Below are 19836 nucleotides of genomic sequence, written 5' to 3' on the forward strand. Positions count from 1 at the left end.
GAACCACCCAACGACGGCGAGGAGTCCAGCCAGACTGGATTCCATGGCAGGTGCACGCCCGAGGGCGCTAGCGCTCCGCAAAAATGCACGCGAGCGAAATCAATTTTGCACGCCGAAAATTTGCAATTGCTCACCAATGTAAATCGGTTTAAATGGTTTTAAAATCAATAATCCAGTAATATAAAGATGCCAAAATATTATAACTCCACAATTGTCGACAAATACCAGCCTGCAAGATTTGGTCTGATCGAAATATTGCGAAGCAAAAAGACCATGGACCTTTCCCCAACCTTTGACCCGCGAAAAATTCCTCTCATTGTTACGTCCTTTTTTGCATCTTGCTGATTGGCCAATGTCACGAAGTAAACAAGGAAGTCGATGCTCGGGGAAAGATCCATATCGTGTTGAATGATAGGAAATAGGAATCCCGTGAGAATAGTTATGGACGAAAAGATCGCCTCCGCACCAATGGCCAAGTACGGCTCTGATTCAGCGTATTTTTCATACAATAATTTTACACGAATGTACTGAACAGTACCGGTATCTAAAGTTGCTCAAACACTCCCAAAATTAGTGACAAAGTATGAAAATAATGAATGGGGTCAAAGGTCAAACGTCCATTTTTTCTCTGATTCAACGTATTTTTTATCCGATACCGGTAATTTTACGCGGATGTATTGAGAGGTATCTGATGTCAAAGTCAGTTGCACGCGAGTGCAGTTGTTTTGCACGTCGTGAGCTATAATTGCACGCCAGGAATTCTTATTTGCACGCGGGAATTTCTGATTGCACGCCCGATTTCTCGTTCAAAAAGGCCATGAAATCCAGACTGGGAGTCCAGCAATCCTCTCGCACATAACCATCCCTGCATGGGATTCGAACCTGCGAACCCACGCAGAGTAATTAGAGGTGCGGTGGCGAGCGTACCGGTATTCCTAACGCTTAGCCCGTTGAGCCACACCGCCGCGCCAGTTATAATTTGTTTTGTGAATCAAGAGTTTCGCAAGCCCTAGTGTGAAACTCATTGGCCGTATTTTGCCAGCCTAATTTGACTCACTGAGCCTTTTTCACCAGCGCTAATAATGTTGAATGTAATGCCTTTTACAGTTTTAGTTCACCATCACTCTCTGACTGATGACTCTGACACTATCAGACAACGGTACCGGTACCGGTACCTGTATAACCTTCGCTGGTGCTCACCATTTTATACTATTACAAGACGACCAGCTGAACCAAATCTTCCTGAAACATTCCTAATAGAGTTATATGGGTCCACGACGTTCAAAATAGCTAACCCAAGACAGGCACTGGTGAGCTCCGCAGCAGGAGTGAACAAAAATGATCACAGGTTAACTCGGTTTTCTGACGTAACTATCACGCATCACTGACCACATATCACGTGCGTAAACAACACAGAACATTCGCTTCTCCTCTATGCCGCAACGCAGCGGGCGATCGTGCAAACTTCGTGGATGCCTGCGTGTTAATGTCCCTGATTTCCAGAGAGAGAGTTTATATATCAAGTTCAAAGGAATACAACAGGAAACGCAGACGCTGTGTGCATTTTTAGGCAGACAGGCTTGTGTACATTTATCATGGTTTGGAATGACGTGTCTCACGTGATTCCGATGTGAATCGCCAGCAAGTTATCATGCTTTGTTCATGTTTTGAAAAATAATGTGTATGATAAATTTCCATGTTCAGATAACTGTAGGTCGATCCTCTAATGAGAATAAACATTGAAAAACATATGGTGAAATAATAATTGAATAATGACCAATAAACTGAATCATTCATTCCACTGCCCTGTTTTCTTTGTCATGTTTGTCTGATTTTGCTCAGTATTTGGTAACATATTTTTGCAGATTTTCATAATGTTAATCACCTGACTAATCAATAACAATGGAATGCTCAACAGTTGATACAACAAAAGCAAGATTCAAAGCATTGCCGTTGCAATTCAGATTTCTTAACACAGGAGATATTGAGGAATTGAAACTTTTATGTAAATCATGTTTCCCCCTTGATTATCCACATTACTGGTTCACCCTCATCACATCCGATTGCCGATTTTATTCTCTCGCTGCAATGTTAAATGGAAAAATTGTTGGAATGTTAGTTGCCGAGGTCAAATGCAAATGCCAAGTTCAATATGAACATGACTCGGACATACTGGCATCATCGTTTGGTCCTGACACCCCAGTTGCATATATTCTAAGTCTTGGGGTTCATCCATTGTACAGAAGAAAAGGCATTGCTACTGAACTCTTTCAAAAGCTGATGACTGAAATGTCCACTGGTACTACTCTCGTAAAAGTGAAAGCTATATATCTTCACGTTCTTGCAACAAATTTATCAGCAATACGTTTTTATTTAGGTTTAAATTTTCAACGCTGGCGTTATCTAAAATCATATTATGTTATTGATGGACAATTTTGTGATGGGTTCTCCTATGTTCTGTACACAAATGGTGGACGCCCTCCATGGTCATATAGTGAACTAATTGCCAATACTGCCTCTGCGTTGCAAGATTTACAGCCATGTAAAATAACTGTGAGATTCATGTCATGGATTATAAGCTATTTCACAGCGTTATTGCCAGGATGTCCCAAAGTTGTATCACCAACTTTACATAAAGCAAACTGTAGAGTTTTATAGTACAAATGCATGTAATACACTTCAGAATGCAAAATATGTTGTTCCATCATCCGTATTAATCTATATAATAGTACATTATTCATTTGTGTTAAAATGTTTCAAAAATTATTTATTCTAGGAATTGAGATAATCGCAATTAAAACCTTTTCTATTTTGTTGTAAAATATATATTATCTACCCCGTTTGATTTAATGTGAACATTTACAAAATACAGCCCATCATTGAGTGAGACATTAGATTCTAATATTTTTAATGGATTCAGATGTCCAGGAGGAATCATGGCTTCTTCAGTTACCAGTCCATGTCATCTATGGGACTATTTTTTTGTTCCAGATGCATGGGCTCGATGGTAGAGGAAGCCATACCTGGACCACCCTATGGTGGCGAGTCCAAAAATCCTCTCACTAAATCCCCTTGACATCATTGGGACAAAATATGAGCATATCGTTACATCTTAATACAAATGTATAAATATCTTGTCGCAATTAGGGTGAGTCATGCAAGTTAAAAAGCATTTGAATCTAAAGTTGTGAAATTCCTTTTTCTTAATATCCTTGTTTAAATAACGAGCAGCTTCTGTTAAAGGTGATATCATAATACAATGGGTCATGATGAAAGACAAGAGTTTGCATGAAATTAACTTTATTTAATCATTCGATATTGCACAATTATATTCTTTAAAGTTTTGAATCTTCGCAGTCCACAGCAATTGCTTCAATCTCAATCTTTGCGTACTTTGGAAGATTTGCCACTTCATAAGCAGCTCTTGCGGGATATGGGGGAGTGAAATCTAGTTAACAAAAGTTAGAAGAATATGAAGTTTTTCACAGTTAATGTAATTGTTACACAACTGTACACAAATCTGTACATGTGAAAGAGTTCTATGTTAGTGGATTTGTGTAATTGTTGGTGCACCTTTCAGTTAAAGCTTCAATCATACTCATACATACATATATACATACAAGCGAATAAACTTATATGCATGTTGGTTATCTGTATAAGTGACCCAGACAGTAGTAAGGACATAAAACAGTGAAGCATTGGAGGTTGACAACCAAGAAGCATTTTTCAGACCACCTTGATTGTAAAATAAATTTGGGATTAGAATCAGAAATGACCAGAACTGAATAATTTACTAGAAGTAATTTATATTCAAATTGATATTTTAAAATATAAAGGAATTGGTCTGATCAGGACAATGACCTCTATATGTTTATTAGACATCTTTCCTTACTCTCACCAATATACAGGGCATTCATAAAGCCCTGGTATCATCAAAATATTGTTATGAGATCACTTCTCTTCTCTATATATCTTAATCAGTGTTTTTACTTCATTTAGTACACCTTCATATGCCCACCATTCGTGGCACAAAGCACGTCAAATTTCTATTTACCCAGTTTGATGAAGACTCTATGAAAACGGTGTACAATAAAACATTCCTAGCATATTCCACACTTACTCACAGAATTATCAATTAGCAATTCAATATTTCCTAAATTATTTTAAAACTTATGAACTTCATTTTCTGACTTACATTTCGCATAGACTGCATTTGCACTTGCAAAATCTTCAATGTCTTTAAGAAGAACCGTTGTCTTGACAACTAGAGGAATAATAACACAGCATAATCAAACAAACTGCACGAAAAAAGCAATAACTAATGCGATTGTATGCAGTAAGAAATTTTTATCGCAGATCTCAAGTATTCCACAAATATTGGTTTGTTTTTCAATGGATATATTGCAGTGACAGGCCTAGCTCTCAGATCAGTTTTCTTTACCAACGATTGAGTATGCGTTACCTTGCTCCAAAAAAATTCTCTTTAATAAAAAATAACTTCTATTGGATTTAGTATCAAGCAAAAATTCAGATGCAAATTGACCATGATGTTATGAAGTTACCATTTTTAAATGTCATCCCAGCTTCTTCCAACACATTCTTCATGTTTTCCATAACCTGTAAATATTTTATATGACAATAAATGAAACTCAAATGTGAATACAACATTGCTGGTCGCCTCACAGTCTAGTTTTGTAACCGCTGGTTAGTTACGACTTCCTCAACCGCCAAGTCTTCGAACAAATAATTGCAAACCAGATGAAAGGCTTTGGCTTGCCATTTGAGACTGTGGGGAATTTGCAATCGACTCAGGGTTGAGAAAATAAGATTTTGATAACTAGTGCTAGATCTTTGAATAGTAAAACACTTCCAACTTTAGGCAGTCTAAAAATACGACTCCATAACCCTAGATTATTCAGCTGACTTAATAGCTTTCTTCTCCTCTAGGATAACTAGAAAAGGCTTGGTGTTAGTTGTGTAAACTTTTAGGCAGAAAATATTACAACTGGAAGTTGTTTAATCACACCACAGTTATCCTCCAGAAGGTTTGGCGGGGTAATTAGCTTATAAGTTTTTAACACTGAACATGAAAAGCCCTTGCACAATGTAGGGCTCTAATTTGCGACTATGGAAAATACCGTCAAATCCAAACATATTTGCACAACCGAGTATAAAGATTAGCAATGGCGGGCACTACTTACCTGTTGAGTTTGCGACTCGATGTCATCGCCAGCAAATTCACCTGTGGCAGGAACGACCCCTATGTTTCCTGATACATATAATGTTGGTCCCACTTTCACCGCTTGGCTAAAATGAAAAATTATTCACTTTTACATCACAGTAATTCCTAAATACCAAGTACCAACTAGATATACAGATATTATATATGATTGATTGTCATGATTATCTATCCCAAACTGTGAAAGGATAGACTTTACATACCGTACTTATTATACCAGGGTGAGAAAATCCGTTAAGACGACCTAATCATATGATAAATCACAACCTAGCCAGCTATTCAGTTACAAGAATTCAATTTTATAAGTCTACTTTGTTGCAAAGCAACCATACGTTTCTGGCTAACTGCTGAGTCTGGCATTTGGTACTGGGCTTTGTGATATGGCAAAGGCCATCTACAGACTGACCTACGAATAGATAGAACAGTCGAACCAGATAAAAAAAGCATCTAAATTAATTGCTACCTGTATGGTCCAATAGGAGACGGAACCTTAGATGATTTTATCACCTGACGAATCAATTTAGAACCAGTTGAAGCCATTCTACTAACTTATGCTTAGAGACCGTATTTGAAACAATGCAGGTATTTAGTTTCGCAACGTCAAGCTGCAGAATTGCAAGGCCTCGCGCATCAGCGGCAATCGAAGGACTCTCGACCGCAGGCCCCGCCGCTTTTATTGCCCAATGACATTATCGTAAATAATTAAACCGGTTATATTGAACGAGCTCATGTGTCGAGAGATTATACACCTCAGTGGAGATAAATAACATGAGTGCAAGTTGGAAAGAGTCCAAGAAAACTTATGAGAAAAAAAAGCTTTGAAAAATACCGGAAGTTTATTCGGTCATTCCCTCCCAGACAAACGACTCAAAAGCATGGCTGCGTTTCATTCAAACACATTCTCTCGAGTCGATTCATTTTTTTAGGAGTTGGACTCCGCCATGATATACACTTACTGCAAAATCTTGATACAGTCCTCAAATTTAATGAATTACTTTTACATTACAGTACATAGTTTGCCTGATCAAAATACGATGTAATTCTACCTGTGTGTTTAAATCAAAGACGCGGTTTAACGATGAAGTAGATTTTCTGCCGCTGAGTCTTACTAATTTGATTGAAGAGTCTTGCTGCACATTGACACTAATGTATTTTTAACTAACTATTGTTCTAGTCTGTATTGTTTTCCCAAAATCTGAACTCTAATAAGATAATATTGAACATATTTGTTTAACTGTTTAACTAGGATTTTCCTTTCGATTTTATATGACAGTCAAAGGCATTGAATTATATTTGTAACCACTTATTTGCTCTAAATAATATTTGATACAAAAAATTAACATAGCCTAATCAAAAACAGAGACATAAGCACAATATTATAAATTACTGTACCTTAAATTGGGAATTTTTATTTTATTAATGGCCAACATGCCTAGCTTGTAATTTGCCAATTCGACGTCAACAAATTTTGTTTTGATAATCTAATTTTTGTAAGACCTGCAGTCTTTATCTATTCCTTTTGCAAGAAGACTACCTTGGCCAATAGTGTACAACCTGCGATCGTCGAAGAAGAATGTGTGCCGAAATGGTGTGTGTTATTTACTTGCGTTGTTTACTTCGCATACATGTCTACGCTCATAACGCGATGTCGCTAAAAGTCATTGAATTCATAAAGAAATTTATGTTTGAGGGTGTTGGCGCTCGGCTGATACCAAACATCAAGAAATAAACTTGGTTCTCACATAAAAACATTATGCGGCCGTCTATAGAAGTTTGTACACCTCTGGGGTCGACTGTTCGTTTTTTTTTTGGTTGAGAAGAGCGGCTTAGATGTAGCATAGATGGTTGTTCGGGACAAAATTGCAACATCTGTTCTACTGAGAATTTCTAATTTATCATATCTAATTTACATTGGCTAACAAGTAATGAATTTTGTTACAAAGACCCACCTGTACGGACCAATGGGTGTTGAACTACCCTTCGTTCTAATTTCCTTGCGAATGCTCTGGTTTCCTTCCGATGACATCTTGTAGTAAACTGTTACACGCTCGTACAAGCTCTTGCAATGAAATGCCTCTCCGACATAATGAGGCGATTGTTTCCAATTCCCAGTCAAGTACCGGATGTTTATTCAAGCAATGCCTACAACAGTTTGTTTCTCTTCGTGGAAACATGCAAAGCATGGAAATGCCGTAGATTCATCCCTTTACGCGGACGACTTAACCCGGCATTCAAAATACGAATTAAACGAGCTACACTCGGATTACAAAAATCTAATACATCATGCATCTTAATTAGAATATCTTTATTAAACAAAAGAAAATGAAAACGAAAATGACTGAAATCCAATGCGTGGTAGTGACTAAAATAAAAATGTTCATGTTGTTCGGCGTTATGTTTTAAACTCCTTTTACAGCTTCCACATCTGTACGCTGAAAAAAGCTCTCCAAAAATATCTAAGAATTAAAAAAAAGTGTTAATGTAATCGACAGATCGAAAGTTTTAATCGAGTAAACTGTAACTACGCACTTAGCATTATGATTTCTGTATTCTAGGGCAAATGTCAACATTTAAGATAAAGATGGGTACCGCTATAGCATATTTTCGCATGAATATATATATTTGGAAACTACGCGACCCAGTTTGCACACTCCTGTTCTAAAGTGTTGTACATTAAAATCTTACTTGTATATATTCAAATGTTGGTCTTAATTCGCTTGCTTTGTCCCAACAATGCAAAAGTAGTTCATAAAGAGCTTCTGGGCAGTGTTCCGGTCGCGGAATCCGGTAGCCACCCTTTATCTTTTCTAGAATTTCATCGCGAGATATATCTGCAAAGATAAGTATATATAGACACATAATTAAAGCACCGTATTTTACGAACAGCCGCACGGAGTCATAAGGCGCACTGACAATAAGTGGTTTAAGAGTGGGTTTCATCATAAATAAGGCGTATCCGGTACTGGTATTGGCTTTGAGTGTAGGCAATACCGAATCTATATACTACGATACGTCAAGGCTACTCAACTGGTCGCGGTCTGAATCCGGACCTTTCGAGTATTAAATTTGGACTGCAGCTGAATCAAGAGGCAATCAAGTAACAACTGAAGTTTTAGTGGCCGTTTTAAAACATTTTTCACAGATTTTCAGACATGATGGTGGTAAACATTAGCTTATTTTATGTCAGTTTTTAGTTGTATTTGGATAATTTAAAAATAGATCTATAACCCGATTTTGCAAGAGGATACTCTAACATTCTAGAAACAAGGAAGAAATATTTGGTTGAAACGAGGAAATGTAATTTCTCAGACTAACGATTCACAAAGAACTATACTATTTGACACGAAATCGACTAATGAATCGTTTTGCTAGAATTCTTGTGATTTTTCTTAATCTGGCCTGGAAAAATCGTTCTTCTCCGCAACTGATAGATATCCCAGGTTGTGAGTCTTAAAAATAATTCAAGTCGCTAGAAGACTTTTGAATATATATATTTTTACGGGTGCTATGGGAACGAATATTTCAGATCTTTTCATCAAAGTCGGCGCTTGCGCTCAAAGTGAATCCTTGTCATACCGGCACTGAAGCGCGATATTGAACATTGCTCTTGTACTTGTTAAGATATATTTTTGAAATGACCTGACCCCGGTAATTTCCAAATTTTCTGTATATACGAACCTTCAGTAAAAATAGTTGAGTAGCCCTACACTACGTGATCTACACATTAGGCGCACCGGCTTATAAGATGCACGATCGATTTTCGAAAAAAGGGTATTTAAAGCGCGCCTCATGCTCCGTGAAATATGATGCGCAGAAGTGTTTGAAATACTTTTTGAATTTGAGAATGCGTTGATTAGCTTTCTGTCTTTATAATACATATAGTTATGTTATAGCCTACATACCTGTATTTGAATACGGCTCTTCACCCTGTGTTATAATTTCAATCATCAAAATGCCGAAGCTCCAAACATCAGCTTTTATATCATAGACGCCGGAGTCAATAGATTCAGGAGACAACCAAAGAAAAGCTTCTGAAATGTCGAAGATATTAGATATAAAATTGGACTTTCCAAAGAATCAACCAAGGTCACGCGATACTGGACGACCATACATATTATACCTTTCTTGGTACCCCCGTAGTGTGTGTACCAGGTTAGGGTTAGGCCACAACTTTATTCCAATTTTAGTTCTATTACGAGTTCAGGGACTGCCTGTGTCAGCCAAGTGAATATACCACCTGCCCATATAGGTTTCAGTCTCTTTACACAACTTGATGTAAAACAGGCGAACAAAATTAGTTACCTCCATACTGGTACACACACTTCTGGAGGGCCTTAATGCAACATCCGAACGCAAAAAGAGGCGCGGGGTTGGACTTATTTTTCAATTCCTGATCTGTTGTACGAACACTCACCTGAATCGGAGTCCTTTGGAGATTCAAGTATTCCGTAATCAGTTACTTTAAAAGCTGGACCATCTTTCACCATAACACTTTGAGCGCGCAAAAATCTATGGGCAAAGTTGTTCGACTCCAAATAAGCCATGCCACTGGCAATCTAAAACATATCAATAAAATAACAAGAATACAATGCTCAAATATATGGACACGAAAGCCAAACGAAGTAGCAAGAGTATGCAATCTGTCAAAGTAGACTACCGGTACCGCAGTCTTCAAGACTTCACCTGACCACTAACGCGTACATGGAACCGCCACAAGGTGCACAATTTTGATGACGTCATCGCACATACAAAACGTTTTTAAAATAAATTGAAAATTGCCCGAAAGTCAATGGAAAAATTTATTTTCAACAACAAGAAGGGAAAATGGCAAACAAGAGCAACAACATAATAACAAAACGATCCATCTGTACATTTCGTGTTAAATAACTTTTACTTTCATAGAAATATTCATCATTCGTTAACTAGCGCGTTTTGATTTGCTCTAGAAGGGAAAGTCATTTCCATCAAAACCTATAAATAAAAAGTATTCAGTGACTCAACCTGTGCTGCAATTTCGATTTGATCAGCGAGTAATTTCGCGTTTCCTTCTCGCAAGTATCTCGAAAGATTCCCAAGATCCATATATTCCCATATGTATGACACTTGTTCGGACCAAACCTAGAGAAATGTTTGAGAAAATACTGCCATTTTTCATATTAACTTTTTACGTTCTCTTGTTTTGGGTAAACCGAGTAGGAAAAAATGTACAAAAAAAATGCAAAAGAATAATACATCATTATCAATCACATGAAAGCACTATAACAGCCTAATTCATGTAAAAACATGTAACTTTTTTCTAAACGAAGCTACAATAGTCAACCACATGCGGAAATTCAATGTTTCCCCGAGCATCTACTTCCTTATATATTTCCGTAACCCAGTCTAATCAGCACGAAATTAAAATTTTGAGCGGTCGCTCAGACGCTATTTTCACTCGGACAGTTTTATTTTTTATGATTTTAGACGTTGACTTGTTCAACTCTACCGAGAAACGAGGTAAACTAAGCTTCAAAATTACCTGTACGTACATTTACTTGGCAGCTGGTTGAACATTTTGGAAAAAATGGCAATTTTAAAAATGTATATCAGTCTTCTGCATGCGCTAGCTCGCGAAAATATTCTCAAAATAAACATGAAAAATCTCTCGCAAAGGTGATTAATAGGAAGAATTTTTCTGGAGTCAAGGGTCGGGGAAACGTCCATTGTAATATTTCTACATAAAGCACTGACTGACATACCATTCCATAATATTTGACAATGCTTTTATGATGCAACGACCTCATAACATCTAAATTTCCAGACGGGGTTTTGTTATTCTTATATTTTTTTACTGTAAGATCCATCTTATCTCCCCACGAAGCTGAAAAACAAAGCAAAATAGTCATCCGAAATAAGGGAGAAAAATGCTCTTTGTAATCCGACTTTCGACCCCAATTCTTCGCGGTTTTTGAGCCAGGATAGATATAATACTTTGGCAGAGTATTCTTATGACGTAAGATTTATACATCTCATTCAATTGTGACAAATGTCGGACAAAACATTTTGAGATAACCTAAAATTTTCAGTATACATGGAAAGTTTGGTTTTCCCAACCTTATTCTGCTTTATTCTTGAGATTCCTACTTTTGAAATAAAATATTTCAAAATCCGATTGCAGTTCAATGGAAGTTATTTCGATTCGAGTCCTGGCGCTGAGTGAAAATTAAGAATAACTGACGAACACGATATTTTGCAATGGCAGATCGTACAAACCATTTATAAAAGGCATTCAGCGCATTCTTTCATGTTATAAAAATTTTATACAGCATACAATCCATACCTTTATATACGTTTTCGTTGAAACCACCGTCTAATTCTTCCAAAATATTTATATTTGAATCTGTCAGTTCGAAAATGCTGTCTCCGAGTGTAAAGGTTTGCGGTGTTTCTTTCTTCGGACTGCATCTTATAAGTTGGCAGCATAGACCATGAGATGCATCTTAAAATGAAAGATTAGTAAATGAAAAATATATAATTACACGAGTTTTTGAATACGGAGTGTACCTGTAGATCGTTTCGCATAATTTTATGTTGTTGTTTTTAAAAATAATCGCATTTTTTGCGCAACAAATAATGCATCAATCGATTTAGATTTATCGATAATTAAAGATAGAAGAAATTAAAAGCTAGAATGCCATTTTTCCTAATTTTATTAGAATCCAATGGGCTCGATATTTCGCCAAAAATTTTGCATTTCCGCCACCACGTGACATCCATCAGGCTAAAGCCGCTAAACCGTCACATTTTGACAAACTCCATATGCTTAGATAAGGCATTACAGATGTGAATCGATCAAGTATTGGGACTTGATTTATCATTTGTGTTCGAATGATCAGATAGCACGTTCGAAGCTAGTAAGTATGCAAAAGTATGTTTTATTCAAAAAATAATTCAAATATAACAAATATTTTCATTTTCAATTAGATTCACGCCCTATTAAAAATTGTCTGCGCCCCACCGTCTGTGAACCACTGTCAGTCACTTGACACCCGTGTGCATATATCTGAGCACTGCTGTCTTGCAATATTTATAATAGGAAACAAAAACTCACCGAAATGAAAAAAAAACTATGTTTCAGAACCACAGAAACATTATAGAATCTTAATTTTCAATAATCTAAGGAATGCAAACGACATACCATGGTAGTAGTTAATAAGCGATATGAGATCGCCGAACTCCAAGTCTTCGGTTATGAAAAACGTGTCGTTTTCGGTTGCGTGTATTCGGTAATGTTTCACGTACATTTCCTTCTGCTCGTCTTCATTTAACAACGATAATGAATATGAATCTGAAATAGTCACGGGGAATGATAAATGGCTATGTTTTGCTTTCCACCGTCAGTATACTATATTTATTTTATTTTTTAATATCACTATAATACTTATTCACGAGAACGTAATAAACTACTTAAACTGTATAAAAACGAAAGTGTGCATTAAGTGAGTGAAAACTTGTGCATAACACTAGTATATAAATTATTAATGATTGAACAAATAAACTAGTTTCATGCATGGGGGGGGGGAGATATTGTCTGCATATTGTCTGTCAATGTGGATAACGGTGAAAAGTTCTATCTCACGCTCAAAAGTCATAAAACCGTCATATTAGATATGATTATCTAGTTTTATATTACTTACTTTCCGATGTTTCGCTTTCTCGAATAAGAAAACATCCCTTTTTGCCTTCTTTCAGTAATAATCTTTCGGAATCTTTCCTCGTTATTGTTCCAAAATACCACCTGTATTAAAAATTGATTTTGAAGAATAATAGGATTTATCGACATATGACAATTCATAGTAAGTAGAGACTTATTTATTGTAAGAAAAATAGTTCGGTTGAAAATCACAACTCTATTCCTAATTCTGACATTCGCGCGTTCTATTGTATTGGAAACATTGATCATTTCTACACATTCGCAAGATATTATAAGTTATAACATAACGTTTTTTGTTGGTTACTAATTGAAGATATTTATTATTTCTCTTGCATAGTCTCGTATACTCAGTGAATAAATAAATGAGCAAAGCTCGAATATTTGTTGCCAGAAATTAAAATAAAACAGCAGAATTTGGGGTCAAATATTGGTCATGAGAAAGAAAAAAAATTGAAAAGCAATAGCTTGTAACGACTTTTCATCTTCGGGTACTGGAAATTTGAAATTGGCTGATCCAGTATTTCCGTGAAAATCGACCGAGAACAACAACAATTTAGCAAATCGATTCATATACACTTCATTTTCAATAAATGAAATATTCCTGACGGGGTTTGTGGAACATAAAAATTACATGAATGTTATTTTAGAATTGCGCTGAAATTAACGACTTCAGACTTACTCTTCACTTTGTAGACTTCCTTCAAATGCTACAAAGTTACTCGGTACAGAGCCTTGATGGCCTCTAACAGAATGCCTCGCCTGCCACCATCCTTGGTCACTGTGACGAAATAATGTAGATAATGCATAAAATTATATTGGAGAATGATTCTTATAAATGAATAAAGTCAAAAAGTTGACACGACAAAATAGAATGTAATTGATGACGATTTTGGCCAGCTTTCCGGGAACGCATAACCTCTTCTGACCCCGGGGTGAAATACCCCATTAATTTCAAACATCCCCAGAAGTTGCATTGTATGCCATGCAGATGATAAGTCGAATACATAGGAGTTTCACAAATAGTTTTATCACTAATAGCAAAATATCTACCCACCCCCAAATTTGGAAATACCCCTTGAAATGAAAAGCTTGGGAACATAGTGTCTTTCGAATCTGACAATTTATATATTTATAAAATGTAACTCACTTTGTTCTTAGAAGTATTAGTTTATCGGACTTTTTGAAACTTATGTCTCCGGCATTTCTAGACGAATAATCGTAAAGAGCAATCAGATTTCGAGGCTCTGAAACAAAAACATAAAATCAGTGTCAAAATCATAATTTTTGCAACCTTACAAATCGTTGCAAATAGAACAATAGAAATGGCGCGAATAAGCTGGACTCTTTTCATATTTTTAACATGGTGTTATAACGAACGAACATGGCCAATGGCAAACTTCCGTTATTATCATCTTGTATATGTACCTCCCTAGAAACATTTTGTCATTCAGTGGCAACCAATACAATCGAAAAGAATTTTGAATCCCTTGAATCAAACTTATATTTCAGCAAAACTGAATTGTTTTATCTACTTTTCCTTATAAATACTATTGCAACAAGAGAGCTATGCTCAAATATATGGACACGTAGAGTCACATAATTTTGATGACGTCATAGCGAAAAAAAAAGTAATAGCCTTCTGGAGAAAATTTTTATCTTTAACCACTGAAAATTTCAAAGCAATTGGTCCAGTATTCGAAGAGAAAAGCGACTTTTTAAAAACGTGTCAAAGAACAAGAACAACAACAACAACAACATAATATTGAAACGATCGTTATGTCCACTACGTGTCCAAAAATATGTTATGCTCCCACCTGCCGTTTGTGTCGTTAACAGAATTTCATCGTTTACTTTATTTGCGTTTTCGTTTATTCTAGAAAAATGTAATATTAAATGAAAAATTGTTCGGAAAATGAGAAATACACTTATTTTTAGGAAAGTCAAACATACGGCGAAATGTGAAATAAACTATTTTTATTGCTATATTTCGATGGCAATTTCACTAGCCCTTTCTAAATAAATTGCTAGTGATGAAAAGTTACATGCAAGCAGAATACAAAGCTACATAACATTAATTGGTCCGAATTTAATTGATATTTTTAGAGCTTGTATTCCAAAACGCTCGGATGTGTGATAAGAGTTCTTACTACGTAGTGTAAAATATACTTCGAAATGTTACATAATTTCATTCTAGGCGTAGCGTCTGGTTTTAATTAGTCACAGACTGTAGTTTGGTTGATTAACAAAACGTGAGCTAATGCTCATTTGGATGAAATTCCCAAAGTTGATGGCAGAATTTCCTTATTTCATTTACAAGCGCGAAACGGAGATATAGCGTGTTAAATAATGAGGCATATCGTTGTTCCTTGTATGGTAAACAAAGCTCCAAATTAGGTCAGTAAAACTGGCGGCATGCTGGCACGCTTGCGCTTAGCAAAGCGTAAACGAAAGTACAAGAAGATCAATACTCGAACGCCGCTCTTATATTAAAACGTTATGAGTCTCAATAATAATGCAAAGAAATTTGATTAAAGTACTTACACCACTTGGATTTCTGGTTTTCTTCGTTTTCCTGAGGTATGTTCCCCTGAAATGACCTTGTCAAAACAATTTCCCATGCTCGAAATGCAAGCTCATATATATATATATATCCCTGAAGGGTAAGCGTTGAACTGGTATTATATTTATGTTCGGTATTAGTATTACGTCAACACGCTAATCTGTCGACACTCACTGCAAGATAGAATAGTACGGTTTAACATAAAACAATAGGCCTATTCTTTTCCTGAAGTGCGCTTCACATAGCGTTAAATACCGCTAAGATATTAGTTTTCCATAGGACTAGCTCGCGTTATAAGATATGCTCAAATGAAAACAATAAACGGCCTGCAGGCGGGCTGACAAGCATTAACTGTCACGTCTCGACTGTTTCGCAGCACGAAGCAAATTTAGTATATTGTTGTCATACGTAATGAATTGATAGCTTGCGACTTTCAGAGGAAAACGATTATTATGCAAGACCAATTTACCAAACATGATCATAACTTTGCGTCTAAAAATAAATTATCCCGGACTGGCTTATGCGGAAATATAAATCATATAAGGATGGTTTGGCAATGGCTAGTTTGGAGTTAGGCTAGACTTGAAACTCTGCCACTTTAGTATGCGATCTCACTTAACGTGTATTAATTAACCCGATATAATCGCATATATACATACTCACAGAATAGTTCATAACACCAACTGAAGTCACTGACATAACACAACCGCTGACATCGCATACCAGAGTAGCACCCTTGAAACAGCGGTTTCAATACGTGAATTATCGTAATACCGTATTCATATGTGAAGCATTATGGATTTTTTAATTGTATTATTTCATTTAAATCTGATGATAATAAAAAGTATTAAGTAGTTAAGCAGGCTACTCAGATTTCTTGTTTTGGATGTGTAAAATTAAAATATAAATGCATTTGGAAGAAGATAAGAATTTTATTTTTTTTATTCTAGGTGCGATGAGGGTCGGTTTAACCCACGGAAACTGCTCGGGGACGGAGGAACTACCTAATGAGAGTCCAAGATGCGAATTCCATTACTTTTCAGTTTCAAATAACGAAAATAGTGGTAGAACCGTAGTAGTATATATTTACGGTAAAACATATTTTAGTGATTTCAAATCTTTAGATAGACTGTGCGTTCCATCAGTACCGTATTCCCTCACTGTTGTCGATGACACACCACTCTATGAAGCATGCATGTGTGACGACGATTCGCAAGATATGAAATAACCAGTATTTTCGTTACTCCCGTTATGTGAACCAATATGGCGGGCCAAGTTAGGGTTGGGCCAAAGTTTCAGGTACTAATACTACGGGAGTCAGTTGGCTAGTCCCCGAACTCGTGATAGAACTGAAATGAGAATAATTGGAATAAAATTAACTAACCCTAACCTGGTACACATACTATGTTCAGGTGTCCGCCATATTGATTCACATACTACCGGAGCGCCGTGTTTTCGATCCCGTCCATGTGCTTGCCCGTGTAAAACGGATACAACCGTCAAATCCAATATATATTTTGGCTTACAAACACACCAACACGGGAGACAATGTGACGCGCCAATGACAAAGACATAAGCAGCCTTTCTCCTAACATCTCATTCGTTATTAAACATTACTATTTGAGCTAGAAAAAATAACATATATCTATTATTATACCGTAACCTAGACACCATAACCAGACAAAACGTCATGATTAGCATTGGATTTAAATTCCGCTTCTACCTATCGACTAACTTTGTAGTATTTGTTCGCCCCGTCGAAACAGACGTATGCAAGCAGAACGTTGCTAGTGAAATTAATGCTTTTGTATTTTAGAAGGAAGTTTTAAATTATCACCTATAAAAAGTCTACATTTCCGACTCGATTAACTTCGACTCTCTCTCCGGAGAGTTTGAAAACTCGACTCCAGCTCTAGAGGAATAATGCTGAACTCTTGACACCAAAGCCCAGACGCAGAACCGTAGAAAATTTCTTGCAGCCGATTTTGGATGAACCAAAACTTTGTTCATCTTATTTTCTAAGTTTGACATGGGCAAACTACGATCCTCGGGCCAAATCCGGCCAGTTGGGTAATTCAACATGGCCCGCCTGGTGCTGCTATAGCAACTAACCCCCAAATGTACCCCATTTCATGTTGAAATCATTAAAACAAAGTTAATTTTTCTCAAAATTCGAACAAAGACTTTCGTAAGAATTAAATTACACCAGTTTTAAGAACATAACAGGTTCCATCCAGTCATTATCAAATTAAAATCTATATTCTCAAGATCTTTGGCACTGATTGAAATAATTATCTCTAAGTTCCCATCCGTACGATGTACCTAATTACCCTTATTGAGATAATAGGAGTTTCTGTTTATAACGTGAATCACGAGCTCACGTTTACAGTATTTAATAAGATTTATGATGGACGTATAAATACGACTCCGATATCTTTCGATAGAGAAGACGATGTAAACCATTCTAAGCTAGTCTGGATAAATGTTATAAGATTTATATTCTGTGTGTTGTGAAAATTTACGAATAAAAACATATAGAGATTTTTAACGCATCTTCATTCACGTGGGCGTTGAAGCTGAAGGGTGAACGGGTGACTTGCAAGTCAGAGACAACCTACAAATTAGCAATATACGGTAACATCACATTCATCTACCAATCATTTATGCTATAAATGGTGACAAAGCCGACTTGAATTAATCTTCTGATACGGACCAGATCAACGGACAACAATCAGGACTGGCAACAATTTGACGGAATCAACCAAAAAGCTGACCAAGCGAAAGAAAAGTTTCCTTTCCACCATCTAACATATTAGTCGTTGATTGGGGCCATTGCTGATCTAATATCTCTGTTTTCTTTCAGCAGCTTTCAACAATTGCCGAGAAACCGTCTCTACAAAACGTGCGAAAATCAAATTCGACCAACTTACGAACGTCGGGGAAATTCAAATTGCCTGGAACAACGATTGAAGTAGCAAATTGCTGACAAGTCGAAATAATGAAGAACATTATGAAAAGACAATGATCTCAATTGAAATTCAGTTGAACTACGGTAACGGACTCTGGAAACGTTAAAATCATGAATATGGACTGTATTGAACATCGATCGAAATGAACTCTTTTAGAACATGATATATGTTCGAGGTGAAAAACCTAATCAAAAACGAACTGTTGAAAACAATGAACTATATGGACTGTTTTACGGTAAATCACGCGCTCTATTCCGAACAATAGAGAAATTGTCGCGCTTACCTAATGGATATACAGATCAGGAGCATGTCATTCTACAATTTGTTTCATGATTTGCAGGTTTTTCTTCTCATTGAGACAGACATTTTTCATTCTTCCACTAATACTAAGGTAAAGTACTTATTTTTCTACTTATATATACATGGCGTTTCATTCGACTTTTAATTTTATAAATTAATTGATGGTAACAACTTTGAATATTCCGATTTCGAAACCTTTAAAGAGATTAATATTATTGAATATTTGTGGTTAGCATTCCTCTTCGATTAAATAGATTTCGTTAGAATTAAAATGCTTTCTAAAAGTAGATTCGAGCGAGTCATACTTTTAATTATTTACAAAGCCGTCATATAGAACGGTGAAATAATAAGCTCGTTAAACAAAAATTGTATCCAAAAGCGTTATTTTTTCAAAAAAGCCCTGAGATGGCATAAACTTAAAAATGCGTTTTTTCATCCCGACACGGGACAAATATATAGACCAACTAGGTCGCAACGCGTTTTTTCTTCCCGACATGGGACAAGCATATATTGACCAACTAGGTCTACAAAATCGTAACAATGCGATAAAGCGAGTATAAATATTTTAACTTAGCGAAATACATTAAATTGAAAACATGTTTTAACCGTCCAAACCAAAATTTTTCAAATATAAATACGCCATCTTTCTGTAATTCTACTTTACAATTTTTACTCTTTCTATAAACTCTTCTTTATTTCAATGTCTTGTCTCATAGTAGATCATATACATATAAATATTTTTTACTTATATCATTAATTTTAGCATTGTGTATTGTATTTTTCGATATATTTCCACTTTATTAGAGGGTGCCAAATCTTTAAACTTCCAGTTAGTAAGATGGGGAGATAATATAGCAACTAACCCCCAAATGTACCCCATTTCATGTTGAAATCATTAAAACAAAGTTAATTTTTCTCAAAATTCGAACAAAGACTTTCGTAAGAATTAAATTACACCAGTTTTAAGAACATAACAGGTTCCATCCAGTCATTATCAAATTAAAATCTATATTCTCAAGATCTTTGGCACTGATTGAAATAATTATCTCTAAGTTCCCATCCGTACGATGTACCT

The 19836-nt window shown here is 36.1% G+C and overlaps 3 protein-coding genes across 5 annotated transcripts; 1 reads left to right on the forward strand and 2 right to left on the reverse strand.

Annotated features, from left to right (window-relative positions):
* Window positions 1–1845: 1845 nt before the first annotated feature.
* On the forward strand, window positions 1846–2889 carry LOC120334697 (N-alpha-acetyltransferase 60-like). The gene has a single exon (XM_039402204.2). The coding sequence runs from the start codon at window positions 1903–1905 to the stop codon at window positions 2656–2658; it is 756 nt and encodes a 251-aa protein (XP_039258138.2). The 5' UTR covers window positions 1846–1902; the 3' UTR covers window positions 2659–2889.
* A 394-nt stretch (window positions 2890–3283) lies between these two features.
* LOC120334700 (rutC family protein HP_0944-like) lies at window positions 3284–6790 on the reverse strand. Of its 2 annotated transcripts, none has more exons than XM_039402208.2 (5): window positions 6632–6790; window positions 5202–5307; window positions 4563–4617; window positions 4196–4264; window positions 3284–3448 (listed from the first exon to the last, which is right to left on the reverse strand). In XM_039402208.2, the coding sequence occupies exons 1-5, from the start codon at window positions 6667–6669 to the stop codon at window positions 3336–3338; spliced, it is 381 nt and encodes a 126-aa protein (XP_039258142.2). In that variant the 5' UTR covers window positions 6670–6790; the 3' UTR covers window positions 3284–3335. The 2 variants fall into 2 exon arrangements, with proteins under 2 accessions (XP_039258142.2, XP_039258140.2); XM_039402206.2 differs by lacking the exon at window positions 6632–6790 and adding an exon at window positions 5703–5979.
* A 690-nt stretch (window positions 6791–7480) lies between these two features.
* Window positions 7481–15764, reverse strand: LOC120334690 (tyrosine-protein kinase Fyn-like). 2 transcript variants are annotated; one of them, XM_078109598.1, is made up of 13 exons: window positions 15474–15764; window positions 14747–14805; window positions 14080–14176; window positions 13612–13710; window positions 12916–13016; window positions 12417–12566; window positions 11559–11717; window positions 10978–11099; window positions 10241–10357; window positions 9654–9795; window positions 9142–9267; window positions 7925–8070; window positions 7481–7695 (listed from the first exon to the last, which is right to left on the reverse strand). In XM_078109598.1, the coding sequence occupies exons 1-13, from the start codon at window positions 15548–15550 to the stop codon at window positions 7639–7641; spliced, it is 1452 nt and encodes a 483-aa protein (XP_077965724.1). In that variant the 5' UTR covers window positions 15551–15764; the 3' UTR covers window positions 7481–7638. The 2 variants fall into 2 exon arrangements, with proteins under 2 accessions (XP_077965724.1, XP_039258131.2); XM_039402197.2 differs by having other exon boundaries at window positions 9142–9270; window positions 15474–15761.
* Window positions 15765–19836: the final 4072 nt, after the last annotated feature.

The sequence above is a fragment of the Styela clava genome, chromosome 15, assembly GCF_964204865.1.
Source record: "Styela clava chromosome 15, kaStyClav1.hap1.2, whole genome shotgun sequence".
Classification (NCBI taxonomy): domain Eukaryota; kingdom Metazoa; phylum Chordata; class Ascidiacea; order Stolidobranchia; family Styelidae; genus Styela; species Styela clava.